This window comes from Cotesia typhae, unplaced genomic scaffold (assembly GCF_013202065.1).
Source record: "Cotesia typhae breed Kobodo isofemale line unplaced genomic scaffold, CoteBio_Ctyphae contig_48, whole genome shotgun sequence".
In the NCBI taxonomy this organism is placed as follows: Eukaryota; Metazoa; Arthropoda; class Insecta; order Hymenoptera; family Braconidae; genus Cotesia; species Cotesia typhae.
Window position 1 is genome coordinate 6,249,973 of NW_027423756.1, and position 20,650 is coordinate 6,270,622.

Sequence of the window (20,650 nt, forward strand, 5' to 3'; positions counted from 1 at the left end):
TCACATGTAAAAATTAATAAAAATTAAAAGTGAAAAATTTTAGAAGCATTTTATTATTGCAATTGATTTGTTAAAAAACTTTTTTTTAATTGACAGCTGACGACTAACTTCAGTATCATTATAAAAAAATAAATTTAAGAAAAGTAATAATTCCTTTGAAAAATTATAATCTTTATTAAAAATCAGATTTTACATATTTTATCTACTAAACTTATACTTCTTATTAGTATTAAAAAATTGAATCAATTGGTTATTACATAATTAATTTCGTTATTGGCCCTCGGTCAAACAATTTTTTTTTTTTTTTTTTTTTTTTTTTTTCCCCCAGTATAAAACGTATTTAATTTTTTCTAATAAAATGTAATAAATGTATAATTTTTTTCTATTTTGAAATATTCAAATAGATTTAGATGCAATGATAATCCGTAATTTTTTAAACTAAACAAAATTAAACTAAGCAATATTAATTTCATTAGTACCACGATAAGATTTCTTATCGTGAAATAAATCATATAATAATTAAATTATAAATAAAATTTAAATATTCATCAAATGAAATTGCTAAAAAAAAAAAAAAAAAATAATTTTCAAAAAATAATGAATTTAAATTCAATTAAAAAAGGTCTTTTGCTTATTAATCTAGTACCATTTAACAATGATAAAATATTATAAAATGAAACTAAAAATACTTGAGCTGGATTTAAAGCCTTCATGCTGAAAGGCTGTAAAAATTAAAATATAAATTAATCTAGTTTTGCACTAACAAGCCTAGGCTACTTGATTACTGTATTTAGGAACGGTAAGTTTTGGGTGCGATTGATAATCAATTACACTGCCGAAATCATCGGCACTTATAAGATACGTAATTTTCTTATTCTTCTTATTAACCGGGTGGTTTTTAAATTGATCCTTAAACCTCTGTATAAGGTCGCTGACACGCTGAAAAATTTCTCCTCTAAAACTCAAGCCATCTGGGGTAACAGTAATGTGTTCGTGATGACATTGAATGTTGATCAGGCACGAGAGCAGAAATTTACCAGGTTGATTTTTGGAAGCTGAAATGATATAAGGAATTTTTTTCGGAGATTTTTCTTTTTGTTTTCTTAAAAAATCTTCGGCCTTAGTTTTCAAACCATCGATGCCGTCCTGGTAGTACTTAAAATTAAGCAATTTAGATGCATAGGTAGCCATCGGGTTGATGTATTTCGCTATTATTTCATCGAGATCTTCAAACTCTTCGTCTTCAATCCACAAGCTTTTACCAAGTGAAAAAATACTAAAGCCATTGGCTTCTTTGATAGCGACGTGTTGATAAATTTCCTCAGCAACTTTCCAAGTGGCTGACAAATATCCAAGACCTCGACTTCCAGGTCTTATGATAACTTCTCCTTGAGCCATATCCTTCATTAATTTTTCAGCCCCGGTGAAACTGACATTGCGAAAAGACGGATGATAATTAACACGTTTCATAGAAACCTGCTGCTTAGCTTTTTTTCTGTCCTCTTCTATTTTTTTATCTTCCAACTCAGCTTCGGTATCATAGAAGGGATCTTTTGTTGGACGTAATTCATTATTTAAATCAAGCACATCGCTTTTTTTGTGTGAACATTCGACAAGAAATTTTTCAGCATGAATAGCTATCACGCGACACTGAAATGAACTTCCAACGACAATTATTTTTTCCGGGTCGTCAATATATTTATCGGATAAATTTTGAACTAAAATAAATCCATTTAAATTATTTTCTAATCGTATTTTTATTTTTGAAACTGTTTTAAGACAATCTTCAGTATTAAAGTGCTCCAAGACTTCATAAGATTCCAAAAAGTCAGCCCTTGAGCAGTAAGGACACGTCCAGAGTCCAGTTTTTTCACTTTGAATAGGATCCAATTGATTTTCAGGCTGATCAGCTGTTGGTTTTTTGTAGCCAATACCAATGGCTGTAGCTGAAACCAATTTACCAATATAAAGTGTCTCAGGCGTTTCTTTTGTCAGCATATCAAACAGCTGCTCAGCATTAGGAGATGTGTACGGTGTCCTAGGGTCTTTATAGGGAAAATTTATTTCTGTTAGCACATCGTTGAGTGTGAGAAGCTTCTTGCCAAATCCTCGTGACTCCAACTCTTTTGCAAAGGCGTCTAAATCCAATTCCAAAAGCTTTTTTGGTACTTTTATAATATCTTCCAGAGCAATATCTGTGTCATCGTTATCTTCGTCATACTCTAGAGCATCGAACGCCATTTTAGCTGCTAGTTTGTAAGTTTCAGGATGAATTCTTGTACTATCCAGTACTTGAATATGTGACTCCGAATTATATCTTAAGCTATCAGTATCAATTTTAATAAATCCAGCACAATTAATGTAAACCTTGGGACCCATATGGCAAACTGTCACCAATTGTTGTCTACTTTCAAGTTTCTGATTTTTACTTTTTATTATTTTTAATAATGCACGACTTTTTCTAGGTCCCAATCCATTGACAAATTGCAGTAAACTTTCAGTGTATCCTCGATTTTCATTAATGTCAACACCAACAGCATTGACTGTATTGATAAACTCAGTATAAAGATTATTAATAAGTTCTTCTTTAGACAAAGAATCTTGAAGAGGATGAAATTTTAAACATAACAAATCGCTTTCTGAATTACATAACTGAGAAAATTCTCCTAAAGGATTCTGTAGCCTTCGCGCCAAGGAAATAGCTTCTCTCAATTGCGGTGGATAGCTAGGAAACTCGATGGCTCCTTTAGTGTTAGCATAAATTTTAGCCACGTTACTATCCGATATTTCAACTTGAATCATCGGATAGTCTTCTTCTTCATACAGTACAGCAATGCATTGTATGACATCTTGAGACACATGAAGAGCATCTTTAGATTCGCCACCTATCACAACAGCATGAGGTTTATTTTTCGAAATAAAATTCGTTAAAGCTCTGAGTTCTTCATTTTTTAAAGCCCCATCTGAACTGTAGTAATAGTTTTTATGCTTTAATAAATGAGGCAGCTTAAGGTGGTCTTTGCACTCACCGCTCGGAGAAACGATGCACGCAAATGCCGCTTGTGAGCCATCGGGAACATAAGCGATTCCCATAATACGAGCTCCATGCTTTGTATCCCAGTCTTCATTATCTTCTTTATCAGGAAACTCACATACAAACGGAGCAACGTTGATCCAGTCATGTAATTTTTGACAACATGCATTCATGACAAATGTCTTGGCCTCGTCCAATAGTTTATTTCTCAGCTCTTTTTTCAAGTCCGGAATTACTAGTCGCAAAAAAGCGTCTTCAACAGAGTTGGCTCGTAATTTATTCCATTCTTGGACTATATCGCTATTATTGTTTTTAATGAATAACTGTCTCATCTCGTCGATGTAATTGTCCGAAGAATTACCTTCAACGATGTCACTCAATTGGATCGTTATTAATTTGTCTTTCTCAGCTATCACTAATTTGAGCCACTGGTCTCCCACTAAATCGCGTACTGGTTTTTCTTTCAAGTACTGCATTGTATACAGTGGATGACTCTCGTCAATTTCTTTGATGCCTTTCTTTGTGGGTCTTACAGTTAATTTAGCGCGCTCCATATAAATCATACGAACGCATTTTCGAAGTAGTGGTTCGCGCGATAATTGAACTGCCATCATAGTTTGCGCGGCTCTAAAAACCTCTTCAATTGTCTTAAAAATTTTTCCAATAAACTCTTGGGCTAAGTCATTGGGATGGATTGCTACCTGATGAACTTTATGGTGCTGATAATTACCTTGAACATTCTCAGCGAATTGCAGAGAAGAGAGACCAAATTTTTTGGTAAAATTTTCAAATCCAAACTTTTTGAACACTGCGTAAGACCCACTCCTTACAACTTTTTTACGAGTTGATGTTACTTTGATTTCTTCTTTTTTACTATCTTCAGAAGGTGATCCTGATTTCTCAGCTTCTATGCGGCTCATTATTTCTTGCATCTCGGAAATATCTTGACGGTAGTACAACATTAAATGATGATGAAAGTCATTTAATTCATCATTAGTTTGTGCATTTTCTAATTGCATAATATATTTATCATCAATAGTTCTAATGCCAGAAGCTTGTTTCTTTATTTTTATTTTACTCATCAAATAGTCTTTCATATTTTTAAATAAATGGAGTAATTTTGTCTTTCGTTCACTCATCTGACACCATTTTCCATCAAACTCGTAGACTTTCCACAAATCTTTAATAGTAAGTTCAGGAAGAACATATTCTTTGCGATAAAAAGCTATGAAAGATACCTCAAAATTTTTATTGCGAATAAATTCAAGTGCGTTTTTTATTTTTTCTACTGTCTCTAGACATTTTTGGTGAATGTCATTAATATTACTGCTCATATTCATAGTTTGACGTGAAATTCTAAGCTGTTCAAACGCTTGTTGATAAATCCAGTGAGCCTCCAGGTTTAGCTCATCTGAATTATTGGGTACCGGAGTAACTGGTATCAAACGTTCTTGCATCCTCTCAGGTAAATCTTTACAACGAATCTCTTGGTCTCGGTCTGTATAATAAGCACGCTTCAGTTCAATCGGTTCATAAACGTCAAAAATACTTTTCACACCCTGTTTAACCTTCTGTTGAAGCGATAGTTCCTCATTTTCTTCAGCCTCTTTATCGTCATCATCATCATCATCATCATCATCCTCATCTTCATCGCGTTGTTTAAATTCTTCGTAATCAAAATCGGTTCCGAATATTTCTTGAGCTTCTCGGTAAGCCGCATTCGAGCATACTCTATCTTTTTGCATGTCAGACAATATCGGAACATCGTGTACTATAAAATCATCTACGCCAGAAGATTCGCCGTCACTACTGTTCTCCTTATCACACAAAGTAGTAATGTTTTTAGAAAGCTCTTGATTTTTATCAGATTTCTTGTTTTGATCTTCATCTTCCTAAAAAAATTAATACAATTAAGATTTTGCAAAAATAAACATTACATTGAAATTGGCAAATACTGGAAAATTATTTTATTTTCCTTAAATAATAAATTAGGTCTAGAAAATTATTTTTGAAAAATTGCATTTATGATTTTTTTAGAGAATTTGAAGAGGGAATTTTTTAAATAAATTTTTCTTGTTACAATTTATTAGTTAAAAAATTTCTAAAAAGTTTTATACGATTAAATAGTATAATTATATGTAATATACTATTAAATAAATGGAATAACTTACATCAGAGTCTCCTCCAAACAATTCTTCGGCGATAGAAACTTTAACATTACTATCAACTTTAGATATGGTCCGGATACAGTCATCAGCATCGGACTCACTGTCTGAAAACTTTTGTAAGCGTTTAAAACGTTGTCTCTTAATTTTCACACCAACATTTTCTTCAATAAGATCATAGTCATCGTCATCTAATCTGCTGTCAAAAGTAACTTGTTTTTTTTTTCGTTTTTTTGAGCGGTTGAGTGAAGAGTCTTCTTTTTTTCTTTTTTTTACTCCTTTATCTAATTAAATATACCAGCGATTAATTAATATTAAATCAATAAAATAAGTTTGAAAAACATGATATTTACCTTTTGGACTTTCTTCGTCACTGGAATCAAATAATTTTTTAACCCTTCTTTTTCTCGCAAGCTTGGCAGATTTTTTTTCAGAATCCATCTTCAATAAAAAATAAAATATTAGCACGTACCATTTTGATTTGTAATCATAATAATCATCCAAGACACAAAAATTATCAAAAATTTACAAAAACAATCTTATTTACTATCAAAAAATTCAATGTCTATACCTGTCTCTTTTTAATCTTTTTATCACTTGTCTGAACTTGATTTTTCATATTTTATATTAAAATGTTTATTAAATATTTTAAAAATTATGCACGAATAAAAACGTTTAAAAAAATAATAGTAAGTAAAATGAAGATTGAGAGACGAAGACACAATAAAAAAAAAAAATATACAAAAACTCCGAAGCGTTAATTTGAAAATTAGCCGTTAATCCTGAGGGCGTTGATTGAGAAATAGCTTTGATCTTACTTCACGCATTTTACACAAAGAACAGACTCGAGAGGAAATCTGAAACGCAAGAAAAAAAAATATTTATCTAACCCTGAATTTGATATATAATTATTATTATTATGGTTCACATAAATGCAATTCATGACTCAGTACATAGTAGACAAGTGTACTGTTGAAATTTTGATATATAAATTTACATTTATCACCAAATTTATAATAAAATATCTTTTGCATTGTTATTCAACTATAAAGTATTAATAAAAATTTCTAGAAACAATGGCAGCATTTTTCAGTCAATCAGCAGAGGTAAAGTTAAATAATTAAAATTAACCAACATTTTGCAGGTCTTTTAATTAATTAGTTTCAATACAGTTAATTTATAATCAGTTCTTTTTTTTTCTTTTTATTTTTCTGCAGCAAGCGTACAATGAAGACGACGAAGTCAGTGGCAAGAAGAGAAAAATAATTATCCATTCGGATGATAGTGACAAAGATGAAAGTATGTTGCTTTTTATTAAACCAAACAATTCACTGTTCTGTTAATATTTTAACCCATTTTAATTATGACTGAATAGATAAAATATTAGCAAATGGAAACTTAAAAAAATTTAATGTAAACTAATTGATAAAAATTAATTTAGCCGATATTTGAAAATTTTAAGAATTTTTTCAACAAATAAATTATGGCAAAAAAAAGTAGAAAAAAAATTGACATGTAGAAATTTAAAAAATGAAAAATAAAAAAAAATTTATTTGTTAAAAAAATGTTAAGTGGCTGCTAACTTTAATGTCATAATTAATTGTTGAAGTTTTTTTTATTTTAATATTTTTGAACGAACATTTCTACTTAGCAATAATTTTTTAAAAAAAAAGTTTGAAATCTGTTATCATTTTCAATTTTAATTTTGAAATCTAAAAGTTGAAAATTATTTTTCAGATTCAGACGATAAAAGTTTGAAAAGTGGAAATGCAGAAAGTGACGAGGATAATAATTTTGACGATCGTCTAGAGGACGAAGACTATGATTTATTAGAAGAAAATTTGGGTGTATCTATTGAAAGAAGACGTTTCAAACGTTTAAAACGAATGCCCATTAATGCATCGGACGATGAAGAAGAAGAAGATGCGGAGGCTACGAAACAAGATATAGCTACTGGCTTATTCGAAGACGGTGAAAACGTAAGTTTTTTATTTGGTTAAAATTATAAAACTACAGAAATGAATTGAGATTAATGATTCAATTTTTAGGTGAATGATGGACGTAGTTCAAGTGTAGAGCCTGATCATCAAGTATTTGATCTCGACAACAGTAATGAAGAACCTTCGTCAGACGAAGATGATTTCATAGTTGACAACAATGATAGACCTTTACCAAGAAGGAAAAGATATTCTGGTGCTGACTCTGCTTTAAATGATGCACGAGAAATTTTCGGAATAAATTATGATTTCAATGAGTTTAACAGTCAGCGTGACGAAGACACTTACGAAGAAGAAGATGATGACGAGGAAGACACTGGGGGTGTATCTGGACACGGTAGTCTTCCATCTAGGCAACAAAAAAAAAGTTCTGCAAATAACAGTACTGATATTTTTCATGTTTATGAACCAGCTGAGCTACAACAAGGACATTACACGGATTTCGATCACCAAATTCGATGCATAGATATCCCAGAGAGGATGCAATTGCGTGCAACACCGATTACTCCTGTAGCAACAGGATCTGATGAACTTGATCAGGAAGCAGAATGGATATTCAAGCAAGCATTTTCTCAGACTAAAATACTGCAACAAGTTGAAGATTATTCGAGTGGATTCGATGATTTTGGAATTAAGGGTCCAGAATCTATGGAGAAAATAAAAAATGTGTTACACTTGATGCGTAATCAGCATTTCGAAGTACCTTTTATATATTTTTATAGAAAAGAAGAAATTCAACCAGAGTTGAACATTAACGATTTGTGGAAAATATATCAGTTTGACGCTAAATGGTGTCAATTACGGCAACGCAAAGATAAGTTGATTCGTTTATTTGAAAATATGAAAGATTTTCAACTCGATGAAATTGTCAAAAATCCAGATCTACCTCTCCCAGATGATGTTAGAATAATCAAAGAAGATGATATTGAACAACTGAAGAATGCACAAACTGATGAAGACTTAAAAGATGCTTACAACCAGTTCATGCTTTACTACAATCATGAAATTCCGGCAATGCAAACGGCTGTGAAATTGAAAGCGAAGAAAGCCAGACTACTGAAAAAAATGGAAAAGCGTAAGCAGCAACTGGAAGCTGAGCAAAATGGTGAAGATCTACCACATGAAGATCAGAGCGATAATGAGCTAGAAGAAGTTGATAATAATCTCAAGCAAGCTATACGTCGAGGACCTTATACATATTACAGACGCGCTGGACTCTGTAGTTTCGCCAAAAAATTTGGTCTCGCCCCGGAACAATATGCTGAAAATTTGAGAGATAATTATCAGCGTCACGAAGTTGATCAGGATGCTATTGAACCCAGTGTAGTAGCCGAAGATTTTCTGGGAAAATTTTACCAGTCAACTGAACAAATTTTGAAAGCTGTTACATCGATGGTGGCGATCCAATTGGCGCGAGAACCTATTTTACGAAAAAGCGTACGTGAAATGTATATAGAACGTGCTAAGATATCAGTACGACCCACTAAAAAAGGTTTCAAACAAATAGATGAAAATCATTCTCTTTACACTGTTAAATATTTGAAGAATAAGCCTATTAAAGAACTGGTTGATCATATGTGGCTGAAGTTATTAGCAGCTGAAAAAGACGGCCTGATAAAAATGACTCTAAGTGATACAGTTGAAGGCACGAATAGTTCTGATTTTATCGAAGACTTCAAACAATTATACGTAAGAGATGAATTTAGTAAAAATGTTCAGGATTGGAATGATTTACGTAAAGCCAGTGTAGAGCTGGCTTTTAAAAATTACATTATACCAGACTTGAAGAATGAGCTTCGTTCAAAAATAACTACCGAGGCTGTGGAGTCAATAATACAATTATGTTGTCGTAAATTATCCAATTGGATTAAATTTGCGCCTTACACCTGTGAATTTTATAATATTGATGAAAATAATGATACTGAAACGTGGAAAACTAGCTCAGGTATTCGGTCACTGGGAATTTCGTACGTCCCTGACTCTTACGAAGCTGCTTTTGCCGCGATGGTTGCTCCAACTGGAGACGTTGTTGACTATTTAAAACTTCCTCATTTGTTGAAACGAAAAAATAGTTACAATGAAAACGAAAAACTTTTCAAAGAATCAGACTTACTCTGTCTGAAAAATTTCATTGGCAAGTTTAAACCTCATGTCATTGTTGTTGGCGGTGCATCGAGAGACGCACAGACGATTGTTAACGAAGTTAGAGAATGTTTGACAGCTCTCAGTGACGAGGAACAGTATCCCGCTATACAAGTCGAAATATGCGACCCAAATGTAGCCAAAGTTTATTCACTCAGTAATAGAGGAGTAGCTGAGTTCAGCAACTATCCACCTCTACTAAGAGAAGCTATTTCTCTTGCTCGGCGTTTACAGGATCCTCTGGGTGAATTTTCTCAGCTTTGTAATTCAGAGGAAGATTTATTATGCTTGAAATTTCACCCGCTTCAAGATTTACTACCAAAAGAAGAGCTTCTGGAGAATTTGTACAGAGAATTTGTCAATAAGGTCAACGAAGTTGGTGTTGATCTTAGTAAAAATAGAATTTATAATGGTGCTTTACTCCAATTTGTCTGCGGATTAGGTCCAAGAAAAAGTCGTGGATTGTTAAAAATATTAAAAGATAAAAATACTACGCTGGAAAATCGGACTCAATTAGTGACTGTTTGTCATATGGGTCCAAAAGTGTTCATTAATTGTTCTGGATTTATAAAGGTAGATACAGCTGCTCTCGAGGAACGTACCACGGACGCTTACATTGAGCCTTTAGACAGCACGAGAATTCATCCTGAAACTTATGAATGGGCTCGAAAAATGGCCGTCGATGCTATGGAATACGAAGATGAAAATTCGCATCACGTCGGCGCGGTTGAAGAAGTAATGCAAACTCCTGAGAAGCTTCTGGATCTAGATCTCGACGCCTTTGCAGTTGAATTGGAGAAACAGGGTTTTGGAAATAAAACTACCACGCTCTATAGCATCAGAATGGAATTGACGGAGCGTTATAAAGACCCTCGATCACCCTATGAGTCTCCTTCCTCGGAAGAATTATTCACGATGCTTACCAAAGAAACCGTCGAGACTTTTCATGTAGGAAAATTAATCAATGCAACGGTAATTGGATTTAGATTTAAGAAACCCGATACTGAACAAAGGGATCAGACAAATCCTGTGAAAAATGATGAAACTGAGCTCTGGGAATGCCCGTTTTGTGCAAAGAACGATTTTCCTGAGCTTGCAGATGTTTGGAATCATTTTGATGAAGATTCATGTCCTGGTAAAGCTATTGGTGTTCGACTGCGTTTGGACAACGGGTTGTCTGGATATATTCATGTGAAGAATATATCTGATCAACATGTCGATAATCCTGAGGATAGAGTGCAAATACGACAAACAATAATGTGTCGTGTCACTAAAGTTGACATGGACCGTTTCAGCGGTGAGTGCTCCAGTAAAAGTAGCGACCTCACTGATGAAAACAACACATGGCGACCTGCTAAAGATTCTTACTACGACCAAGAAGCTGAGGAAAAAGATAACAGAGCTATAGAAGAGACCAAAAAAGAGAAACAGCAGATTTATGTTAAACGCGTCATCATTCATCCCTCATTTTATAACATAAGTTTTGCTGAAGCTGAAAAAACGATTAAATCCATGAAACAAGGTGAAGCTATCATCAGGCCTAGTAGCAAGGGCACTAATCATTTGTCAGTTACTTGGAAAATTACTGATGATATTATTCAACACATCGATGTTGTCGAAGAAGAAAAAAGCAACGTTTATACTCTAGGACGCAGTCTTTGGATTGGAACCGAAAATTTTGACGATCTGGATGAAATTATTGCAAGATACGTTAATGTTATGGCTGGTTATGCCTCGGAGATACTGGAATTTAAATATTATAATAAAGAGGTCCTAGGTTTTAAAGACAAAGCTCAAGAAATCTTAAAGGAGCAGAAAAAAAATAATCCCACTGGCATTCCTTATATTATATCCGCTTCTAAAAATCATCCTGGTAAATTTTTACTCTCATATCTTCCACGAGAAAAATGTTATCATGAGTATATTACTGTTACGTCGCAAGGATTTCAATTTCGTAATGAAGTATTCAATAATCTTGATTTATTAGTACGTTGGTTTAAAAAACATTACAGAGACCCAATTGTTGAACCACCTCAATCGGAACTGACACCGAAGGATACTCCTTCGGACTTTGCTGGCTTGGCTGCTTGAATTTGTGTTTAGTATTAGTGTTGACATTTATTGTTGACATATATCAATTAACATTGATAGTTGTAACATTGAAAGTACTTAAAAAGTACTAATATCTTTATAACTTTATTTAAGTATTCTTGTATATTTCTGGATAAATCATTTGTTGCTACTGTATCCAGTTATATATTTTTTCTATTTTTTCTATTAAAATTTATTGATGAATGAATAATTATTTGTTTTTAATTTTATTAGCCCAAGACTTAGCAATTAATATTTTAATTATTGAATTATTCCTCTTCAAAATAATTATTTAAAATGTAATGATACTGAAATTAGCAGACATTTGATAATTCTTCAAATTATTATTACCAATTAATCGTAAATGATATGTTTATAAAAATTCGCACTTGTAATTTTTATTAATTTTCTCATATATGGAATTTTTTAATTAAATTTTTTAAATAATAATTTGATTATTATAAAATTCTAAAAGAATTTCTGTCTGTAAACTTCAGTGTCATAAAATTGTAGAATATCTGTTAATTTAAGTATCCTAAAATGTAGACAAAAATTTTTTCAAAAAATATTATGCATGTATTTTTCTTGCTTTTATAACTAAAAAATTAATGACATTAAAGTTAGCTGTCACTTGACAATTTTTTAATTTTCTTTGACAAAAAAATTTGTTCTAAAAAATTGCATTTTTAATTTATTAAAATTTCTGCAAGTCTATTTTTTTAATAATTTTTTTTTTTTGCTATAATTTATTTATTAAAAAAAATTAAAACATTTGTGAAGTGACAGGTAAATTTAAATGTCATAAAAATTAACAAGTTTAGTTCTAAATTATGAAGAATATAAAATAATTTTAAGTCTACTATATTTGACAATTTAAACTGTGATATAGATGGCAGTAGTTGGAAAAAATTAACAGAGGTGTTATAAATATACTAAAATTTTGTAAGGTTACGTGTTTGTAAAAGTTCCGTCTGGAGTCACGGGAGGCGTCATAGGTATCATGGTCTAGCATGTTCAAGAGCAACTACTTCACTAAAAATGATTGGAATAATAAATTAAAAAAATAGCGTGAGTGATTAGTCGTTTTCTCTAGTCCACCGTTGAACAAAATTGGACGTCAATTGTTTTTAAGTTTATTTATTTAAAATTGTAAATTATTAAAATTTTTTTTAAGTATTTTAATTTTTACCAATTGTACATATTATATTATATTTAATTAATTGTAAATAATGGCTGATTTTGTCTACTCCGAAGCTGAGGAAAGTGAGGTAAATATTGCATGTAATTTATATAAAAATTTACTTTTCTTTTTCTTAAACCGATTATTATTTTTAATTATCATTAATCAGTCGATTATATAATTGTCTTGGACATTTATATCTGCTTATCAAATTCACGTTGTTTAATTCTGATACTTTTTAACAGCACGATGACGACGAGGAGGAGGCGATTGATCATGGACGTAAGAAAAAAATCAAAAAAACACTGGATGAAAGTGAGGAAGAAGAAGACGGTAAATACTAGATTTTTTTTTGCTTTTTTGTAGAATAAAAAATAATGCTCAGTAAAGTTATTGAAATGTAAATTTTTACGTGCTTAAATGTTTAATGTGAAAATACTATTATGTAAAGATTTTTTCTTTGCATATTTAATTAATTATAAAAAATGATAATAATTTTCTTTTATTTTTAACGTTAGTAAAAATTATTCGAGTGTGAAAATTAAGTCTCTCGTTTGGCTCTTTGTAAGATGCCCGGGGAAATTCCCGTAATTAGTCTGGGATCCAGGTAATTGAAGGGATTTCAAATCCAAAAAATAGATAAATAAGAGTTTGTTATATATAAGCAAAATCACTTATACTTTAAATAAGAAATGCCTGAGTAATAAAGAATATTAGAGAAAAGAATTTACTTTGAACAAAAAGATTTTCACTCAAATAATTTCAGATAATATATAAAAAAAGGAATACAAAAAAATAAATTAAACTTATGATTATTCAACAATTTAAAGAATAGAATTTGATAGTCAGACAATTTAAATTAAACCAATATTAAATAATAACTATTATAAATACAAAATAAAAATATATAAAAAAAAAATTCTGGAACGTTAATAAATGAAACATTTTTGTAAATAAATAATTCAACTCAAAATGCATAGAAGGATATTGAATTTTAAAAAATAATAGTTAAAGTTGTTTTAATAAATAATGTAATGTTGAATTGTATATATGTAAGTATGTCTTTGTCTGTACGTAAATGCGTTTAGGGACCCAAACGACACGTTTAGGCAAACCTTAAAGGGGGTAGAGGCCCAAGAAAATAGGCGACTAATTGAATACGCTTTTCTCCCAAATAGTATAAATTTAAAATACCCAAAAATTCGATATCTTGACAATTTTTCACGAAAAACACTCCCTTCTACAAGATATCCAAATGTGCACATCCTAGAAAAATGCACGAAAAAAAGTATATCTTGTGGAGAGCCGTAAGGTTTAAATCAGTGCATAATATTTTGATTTTAAATAAAATAAATAATAAATTTATAGTAAACAAAAAGTAAATTCATTAAACCAATTAAATTTTCAACTGCAATAAGAATGAAATAATAATTGACGAATAAATAGTGACAAAAATAATTAATAAAAGTAACCATGTACAAACAACTACAGGTATTATCTATCTTTTGAAATTCTCTCATGTAAATTTTGAATATTAAATTACTATTAGATAAAATTTTGCATAAACTAAATTTTTGTTCAACAATATTCTCTATATATTAAATAATTTGAATCATAATTTTGGTTAAATTAAAATAAAAAATTTCGAAGGTGATTTATTATTCGATTAGAATATTAGTTGTAAATATTTTTAAATTCTCTGTACTGATAATGTTGTTAAATGTATAGATGATGAGGACAAATTGAGAGAAGAGCTAAAAGACTTGATCGACGATCGACCGATTGAAGAGAGTGATGGCGAGGACAGTGATGCGTCTGGTGACTCCAAGAAACGTAAAAAAAGCGACGACGAAGATTTTGACGACAGACTGGAGGATGACGACTACGACCTCATCGAGGAAAATTGGGGTATCACTGTTGAAAGAAAACGGTTCAAACGGCTTAAGCGCATGCAAGATGCCGAGTCTGATGATGAAGAAGAGGACGGTGATGCTGAAAAGAGAGAAAGAGAAGTAATTGCTAATGAGATATTCCCTCATGGCGAAGGTTCTGGCGATGTAAGTATTATTTTTAGCAACATTCCTTTTGAATTACCTAGTGTAGTAATTATTGTATGTAATTGTCCCGTGCCACCTTGATTTTAAAATAAAGGATAGAACTGCGGTAGGTTTCAAGTAAAAATTTTTGTAGTATTTATGATAATGTTGTTTTAGTGATTAAAATAAATTGAGGATTAGTTTTTTACATTAAATGATTTTTCAGGAGGACGAAAGAAGTGAAAGGAGTCATCGACCGGAACCTGAGATTATTGACGGTGAAGGCAGTGAAGGAGAATATTCTGAAGACGATGATTTTATTGTAGGTGACGATGACCAACCTATTGGCGATAAAAGACGAAAGAAAAAAGTTTTTGAAGACGCGGCGTTACAAGAAGCTCAAGATATTTTTGGAGTTGATTTTGATTACGATAATTTTGAAAAATTTGGAGAGGATGAATATGAAGAAGAAGATGAAGATGAGGACGATTATGTTGATGATGAAGGAGTGGAACGACCAAGAAGACATAAAAAACAGTCTAAGAAAAAACCTTCGAAGAAAACAATTTTTGAAGTTTACGAGCCAAGTGAACTCAAACGTGGACATTTTACGGACTTGGATAACGAAATCCGTAACACAGATATACCCGAGAGGATGCAGTTACGGTCAATGCCAATCACTCCGGTGCCTGAAGGCTCAGATGAACTAGACCATGAGGCGGAGTGGATTTATCAACAAGCATTTTGTCGCCCTACGATATCTAATCAAGACACTAATTTGAATAATGACATGAACGATGGCGGAGGAAAAGGACCGCAAACTGTCGGCAAAATAAAAAAAGCCTTAGACTTTATGCGGAATCAATATTTTGAAGTTCCTTTTATATCTTTCTACAGAAAAGAGTACGTTCTTCCAGAATTAAATATAAATGATTTGTGGAAAGTATATAAATATGACGCCAAATGGTGTCAGTTGCGTCAACGAAAAGAAAATTTACTTCGTTTGTTTGAAAAGATGCGAGATTTTCAGTTAGACGAAATTATGAAAAATCCAGACGCTCCTCTTCCTGACGACGTCAGAGTCATTAAAGATGACGATATCGAACGACTAAAGAGCGTACAAACAAATGAAGAATTGAATGACGTTCACAATCATTTTATGCTTTACTACAGTCATGATATCCCAGCTATGCAAGAAGCTGTAAAACGGAAGGAAAAGGCAGCTAGACAGGCTGAAAGATTGCAAAAACGCAAACAACAGCTGATGGAGGCAGAAGAAAATGGAGAAGACCCACCGCCTGAGGAGGAAAATCCAGACGAAGTGGAAGAAGTCGAAGACTCCTTGAAACAGGCAGTAAGAAGTGGGCCCTATGCACTTTGCAGACGCGCTGGACTTCATAGTTTTGCCAAAAAATTTGGTCTTACTCCTGAGCACTTCGCAGAAAACTTACGTGATAATTATCAGCGTCATGAGGTAGATCAAGATCCTGTCGAGCCTAGTGTAGTAGCACAAGAATATGTTGGAAAATGTATCGAGTCAGTCGAAGAAGTTCTGACGGCTGTTAAAATCATGGTATCAATTCAACTGGCACGTGAACCGCTCGTGCGAAAGTGTGTCCGTGAGATGTACATGGAACGTGCTAAAATATCAGTACGACCAACAAAAAAAGGAATCACTGACATTGATGAAAACCATCCGATCTACACAATGAAATATCTTAAAGACAAACCTGTGCGTGATCTCACTGGAGACCAATGGCTTAAGTTGGAAATTGCTGAGAAGGATAAGCTTATTCAAATTTCTTTGAGCGATACTTTCGCCGGTAACACTAGCAATAATTACATCGAAGAGATGAAACAGCTTTATATAAGGGATGAATTCTCAAAGAACGTTCAAGACTGGAATAATCTGCGAAATGCCAGCGTTGAACTAGCGTTAACTAGATACGTTATTCCGGATTTAAAAAAAGAACTGCGTTCAAACCTTTCAACCGAAGCAAAAGATTACGTTATGCGTGCTTGTTGTCGAAAACTCTACAACTGGTTAAAAGTAGCACCATACACTTGTTCATTCCGCGATGAAGACGATGAGGAATGGGACACGAAGAATGGTGTACGAGTAATGAGTATAGCGTACGTTCCAAATATCAGCGAAGCCGCTTTTTCTTGCGTTGTTTCTCCGGACGGCGAGTGTGCGGATATCTTGCGTTTGCCTCATTTGCTGAAAAAGAAAAATAGCTATAGAGACGATGAAAAGCTCAAGAAAGAAGCTGATTTACTTGCAATTAGGAATTTCATCAGGAAAAATAAACCTCATGTTATTGTCATTGGAGGTGAATCAAGAGAAGCTATGATGATTTCTGCGGATATAAAAGAATCCCTGACAATTATAGCTGAAGAAGAACAATATCCAGCAATAAGTGTAGAGATATTAGATAATGATCTAGCAAAACTTTATTCTGCAAGTGAAAAAGGTAAAGCTGAATTTCGCGATTATCCAGACTTACTGCGGCAAGCAGTTTCTTTAGCTCGGCGTCTTCAAGATCCCCTGGTTGAATTTTCTCAGCTGTGTACTTTGGACGAAGACATACTGTGCTTAAAGTATCACAGTCTTCAAAGCCAATTGTCAGAGGAGGAATTATTAGAAAATTTGTATTTGGAATTTGTCAACCGGGTCAATGAAGTTGGTGTCGATGTTAATAAGGCTGTCCAACAAAATTATTCTGGTAACTTAGTTCAATTTATTTGTGGTCTAGGACCACGCAAAGGTCAAGCATTGATAAAAATGCTAAAACAAACGAACCAACGACTTGAAAACAGAACTCAGTTAGTAACTGCCTGTCACATGGGTCCCAAAGTCTTTATAAATTGCGCAGGATTTATTAAAATTGATACAAATAGTTTGGGAGACAGTACAGAAGCTTATGTTGAAGTTCTAGACGGTTCTAGAGTGCATCCAGAAACCTACGAGTGGGCTCGTAAGATGGCTGTCGACGCTTTGGAGTACGACGATGAAGATGCCAATCCAGCTGGCGCATTGGAAGAAATTCTTGAATCCCCGGAAAGATTAAAAGACTTAGATTTAGATGCCTTTGCTGTAGAGTTGGAGAGACAAGGTTTCGGTAATAAATGTGTAACACTGTATGACATCAGGTCGGAGCTTAATAGTCGCTACAAAGATCTGAGAACGCAATATCAAAGTCCAACTCCTGAGCAACTATTTGACATTCTGACCAAGGAAACGCCGGAGACATTTTACATAGGCAAACTTATGTCAGCCGTCGTGGTTGGTATTAGTCACAAGAAACCTCAAGGTGAGCAGTTGGATCAAGCAAATCCAGTGCGAAACGATGAGTCCGGATTGTGGCAATGTCCTTTTTGTTTAAAAAATGACTTCCCCGAATTATCTGAGGTATGGAATCATTTCGACGCTGGTGCATGTCCTGGTAAAGCTGTGGGCGTGAGAATTGTGCTAGATAATCCGAATATATCTGGTTACATTCATATAAAAAATATATCTGACAATCATGTTGCTGATCCGGAGGAGAGACTGCGAGTTCGTCAGACTATTCATGTACGAATAATTAAAATAGAAGTCGATCGGTTCAGTACTCAGTGCTCGTGTAAAACTTCCGACTTAGCAGATAAAAATAACGAATGGAGGCCAGCCAAGGATCCATACTACGATACAGAAGCTGAGCAGCAGGACAAGAAATTTTTTGAAGACTTCAAGAAGAAGAAACAGCAACAGACTTATGTCAAACGTGTTATTGTACATACATCGTTTCACAATGTAAGTTTTGCTGAGTGCGAAAAAATGATGAAGACACTCAGGCAAGGTGAAGTGATAATACGGCCTAGTAGCAAGGGATGTGATCATCTGGTTGCCACCTGGAAAGTAACTGATGATATTTATCAATACATCGACATAAAAGAAGAAGACAAAGCGAATGATTTTTCTTTAGGACGTCGTTTGTTGATCGGAAATAATGACTACGAAGATCTCGATGAAATAATAGCAAGTCACATTAATCCAATGGCTGCTTACGCTGCTGAGTTACTTGACTTCAAGTATTACAAACACGGTGTAGACGGCATTAAAGACAAGGCTGAAGAAATACTGAGAGAACAGAAAAAAGAAAACCCCGGTAGCATTCCTTATATTATATCTGCGTCGAAAAATTATCCAGGGAAATTTTTACTGTCATATCTTCCTCGATTGCGCTGCTATCACGAGTTTATATCAGTCTCTAAAGACGGATTTCGATATCGTGGAGAGACATTCGCGCGTGTTGATAAACTTGTAAGCTGGTTCAAGAAAAATTTCCGGATGCCGATTCCTGGTCAAGCTACGCCCAGTACTCCGCGAGGAGCTTCTTCAAGGACGCCGTATCACACTACTCCTGGAGTTGGGAGTGTTAATCAAGAAGCAATACAGCGAGTTGCGCAAAATCTTCCTCATCATATGCTGCATTCGCTTTCACAGGTGGCCAACCAGACACCTCACTACCCGCCACATACTCCTGGTGCTACTGGTGCCACCGGTTATGGAATGCATACCTACCCCAATACACCGTATACACCTTCAGGACAGACACCATTCATGACACCCTTCCAAACGCCTCACCACTCCCAACCAACGCCGCGATACGGGCAACAAACACCTAATCATCAGTTTGTCCATCCTGGCCCGCCTATGAGTCAAAATACTCATCATAGATCAATGTCACATCGAAGCTCCACGTCTTATGGTCTTGGTAATGAAGAAGAGCTGAAGAAAGCTGCCGAGGACTGGGCGAGACTGAAACAGTCAACACCTAGAGGATTGTAAGTTTTTAATTTATTTTTAATATTTAAATGTCATACTTAAATTAACAGGCATTTGTCAATTTTTTTTTAATTTTTACAATAACTAAATTTTTATGAAATAATTTAAATATAAAAATTATACATTTGGAAATTTTAAAAAATTACAAGTGCAAATTTTTTAAAACGATTTTTTTTTAAATAATTTATTTGTATTAAAACTGAAAAAAATTATCAGATTTTTTCTAATTTCAATTCCATTATTTAAAATGATGCTATTATTGAGAGAGATTTGACAATTTTTATAAATTTTTTAACTAATAAATTGTAGCAAAAAAATTTATTTAAAAAATTCAATCTTTAGAAGCTCTAAAAAATTATAAATTCAATTTTTTTTAAACAATTTTTCAAACCTAATTAAAGAAAAATTAAAAAAATTGTCAAGTGTTTTCCAATTTCAATGTAATTTATTTAAATCTAAATTAAATAAATAAATCCATTAAATACTAAACTATTTACCATTAATTTTAATCAGAACTCCAAGATACGATGACATGAGAAAATCACGCGATTATGGAGACACTGGAAGATCAACACCACGCAACCGACATTCATCGCACGCATCATCTCGCACTCCGTCATACCGATCACCCCGAGGAACGCCAAATACTAATTCAAGCCCTCGGAGCATGTCGCTCAGCGGAGATGGCACCCCTCTCTATGACGAAAGCTAAATATTATAAATTATTATATACAACCGGTCTTATGTTAGACATTATTTTTTATTTATAATTACTTTTTTTGCCTAAGAATTGACTTATAGGGTTAATTCTAACTTTTTAATCGACTTTTATTATAATTAAACGTAAACAAAACTCGTATTATGTAAGTAACTGTTACTTTATTTTATTAATTATGTATATTATTAAAATTATTTACAATTATACCTATGTATCTGCAATACATGATTTTTTTTTGTTTAATCTACAACAAATATTTTTAATAAATGAATTTATCTCCGTAAAACAAATATGTTTGTTAGTTAATAATTCTAATAATTATTATTTATTTTTTAGTATGATCATCTGATTTTGAGTCATGAAAAATAAAAAAATTGATTGATTTAAAAAATTTTTTCTAGGTAGAAATTACTCAAAAAAATTAGGAAAACGGTTGACCCTGAAGGCCATCGCTACAAA

General features: G+C 33.0%; 3 protein-coding genes across 3 annotated transcripts; 2 read left to right on the forward strand and 1 right to left on the reverse strand.

The window, feature by feature from the left end:
* Positions 1 to 163: 163 nt before the first annotated feature.
* Positions 164 to 5,903, reverse strand: LOC141529775 (transcription elongation factor SPT6-like). The gene is made up of 4 exons (XM_074246469.1): positions 5,771 to 5,903; positions 5,553 to 5,640; positions 5,206 to 5,483; positions 164 to 4,926 (listed from the first exon to the last, which is right to left on the reverse strand). The coding sequence occupies exons 1-4, from the start codon at positions 5,816 to 5,818 to the stop codon at positions 769 to 771; spliced, it is 4,572 nt and encodes a 1,523-aa protein (XP_074102570.1). The 5' UTR covers positions 5,819 to 5,903; the 3' UTR covers positions 164 to 768.
* Positions 5,904 to 6,034: 131 nt separating this feature from the next.
* Positions 6,035 to 11,640, forward strand: LOC141529221 (transcription elongation factor SPT6-like). Its single transcript, XM_074245704.1, has 4 exons — positions 6,035 to 6,305; positions 6,417 to 6,498; positions 6,937 to 7,178; positions 7,248 to 11,640. Exons 1-4 carry the CDS (start codon positions 6,276 to 6,278, stop codon positions 11,427 to 11,429), a joined length of 4,536 nt encoding a protein of 1,511 aa, XP_074101805.1. The 5' UTR covers positions 6,035 to 6,275; the 3' UTR covers positions 11,430 to 11,640.
* A 797-nt stretch (positions 11,641 to 12,437) lies between these two features.
* Positions 12,438 to 20,481, forward strand: LOC141530215 (transcription elongation factor SPT6-like). The gene is made up of 5 exons (XM_074247210.1): positions 12,438 to 12,697; positions 12,855 to 12,942; positions 14,338 to 14,666; positions 14,872 to 19,472; positions 19,987 to 20,481. The coding sequence occupies exons 1-5, from the start codon at positions 12,659 to 12,661 to the stop codon at positions 20,183 to 20,185; spliced, it is 5,256 nt and encodes a 1,751-aa protein (XP_074103311.1). The 5' UTR covers positions 12,438 to 12,658; the 3' UTR covers positions 20,186 to 20,481.
* Positions 20,482 to 20,650: the final 169 nt, after the last annotated feature.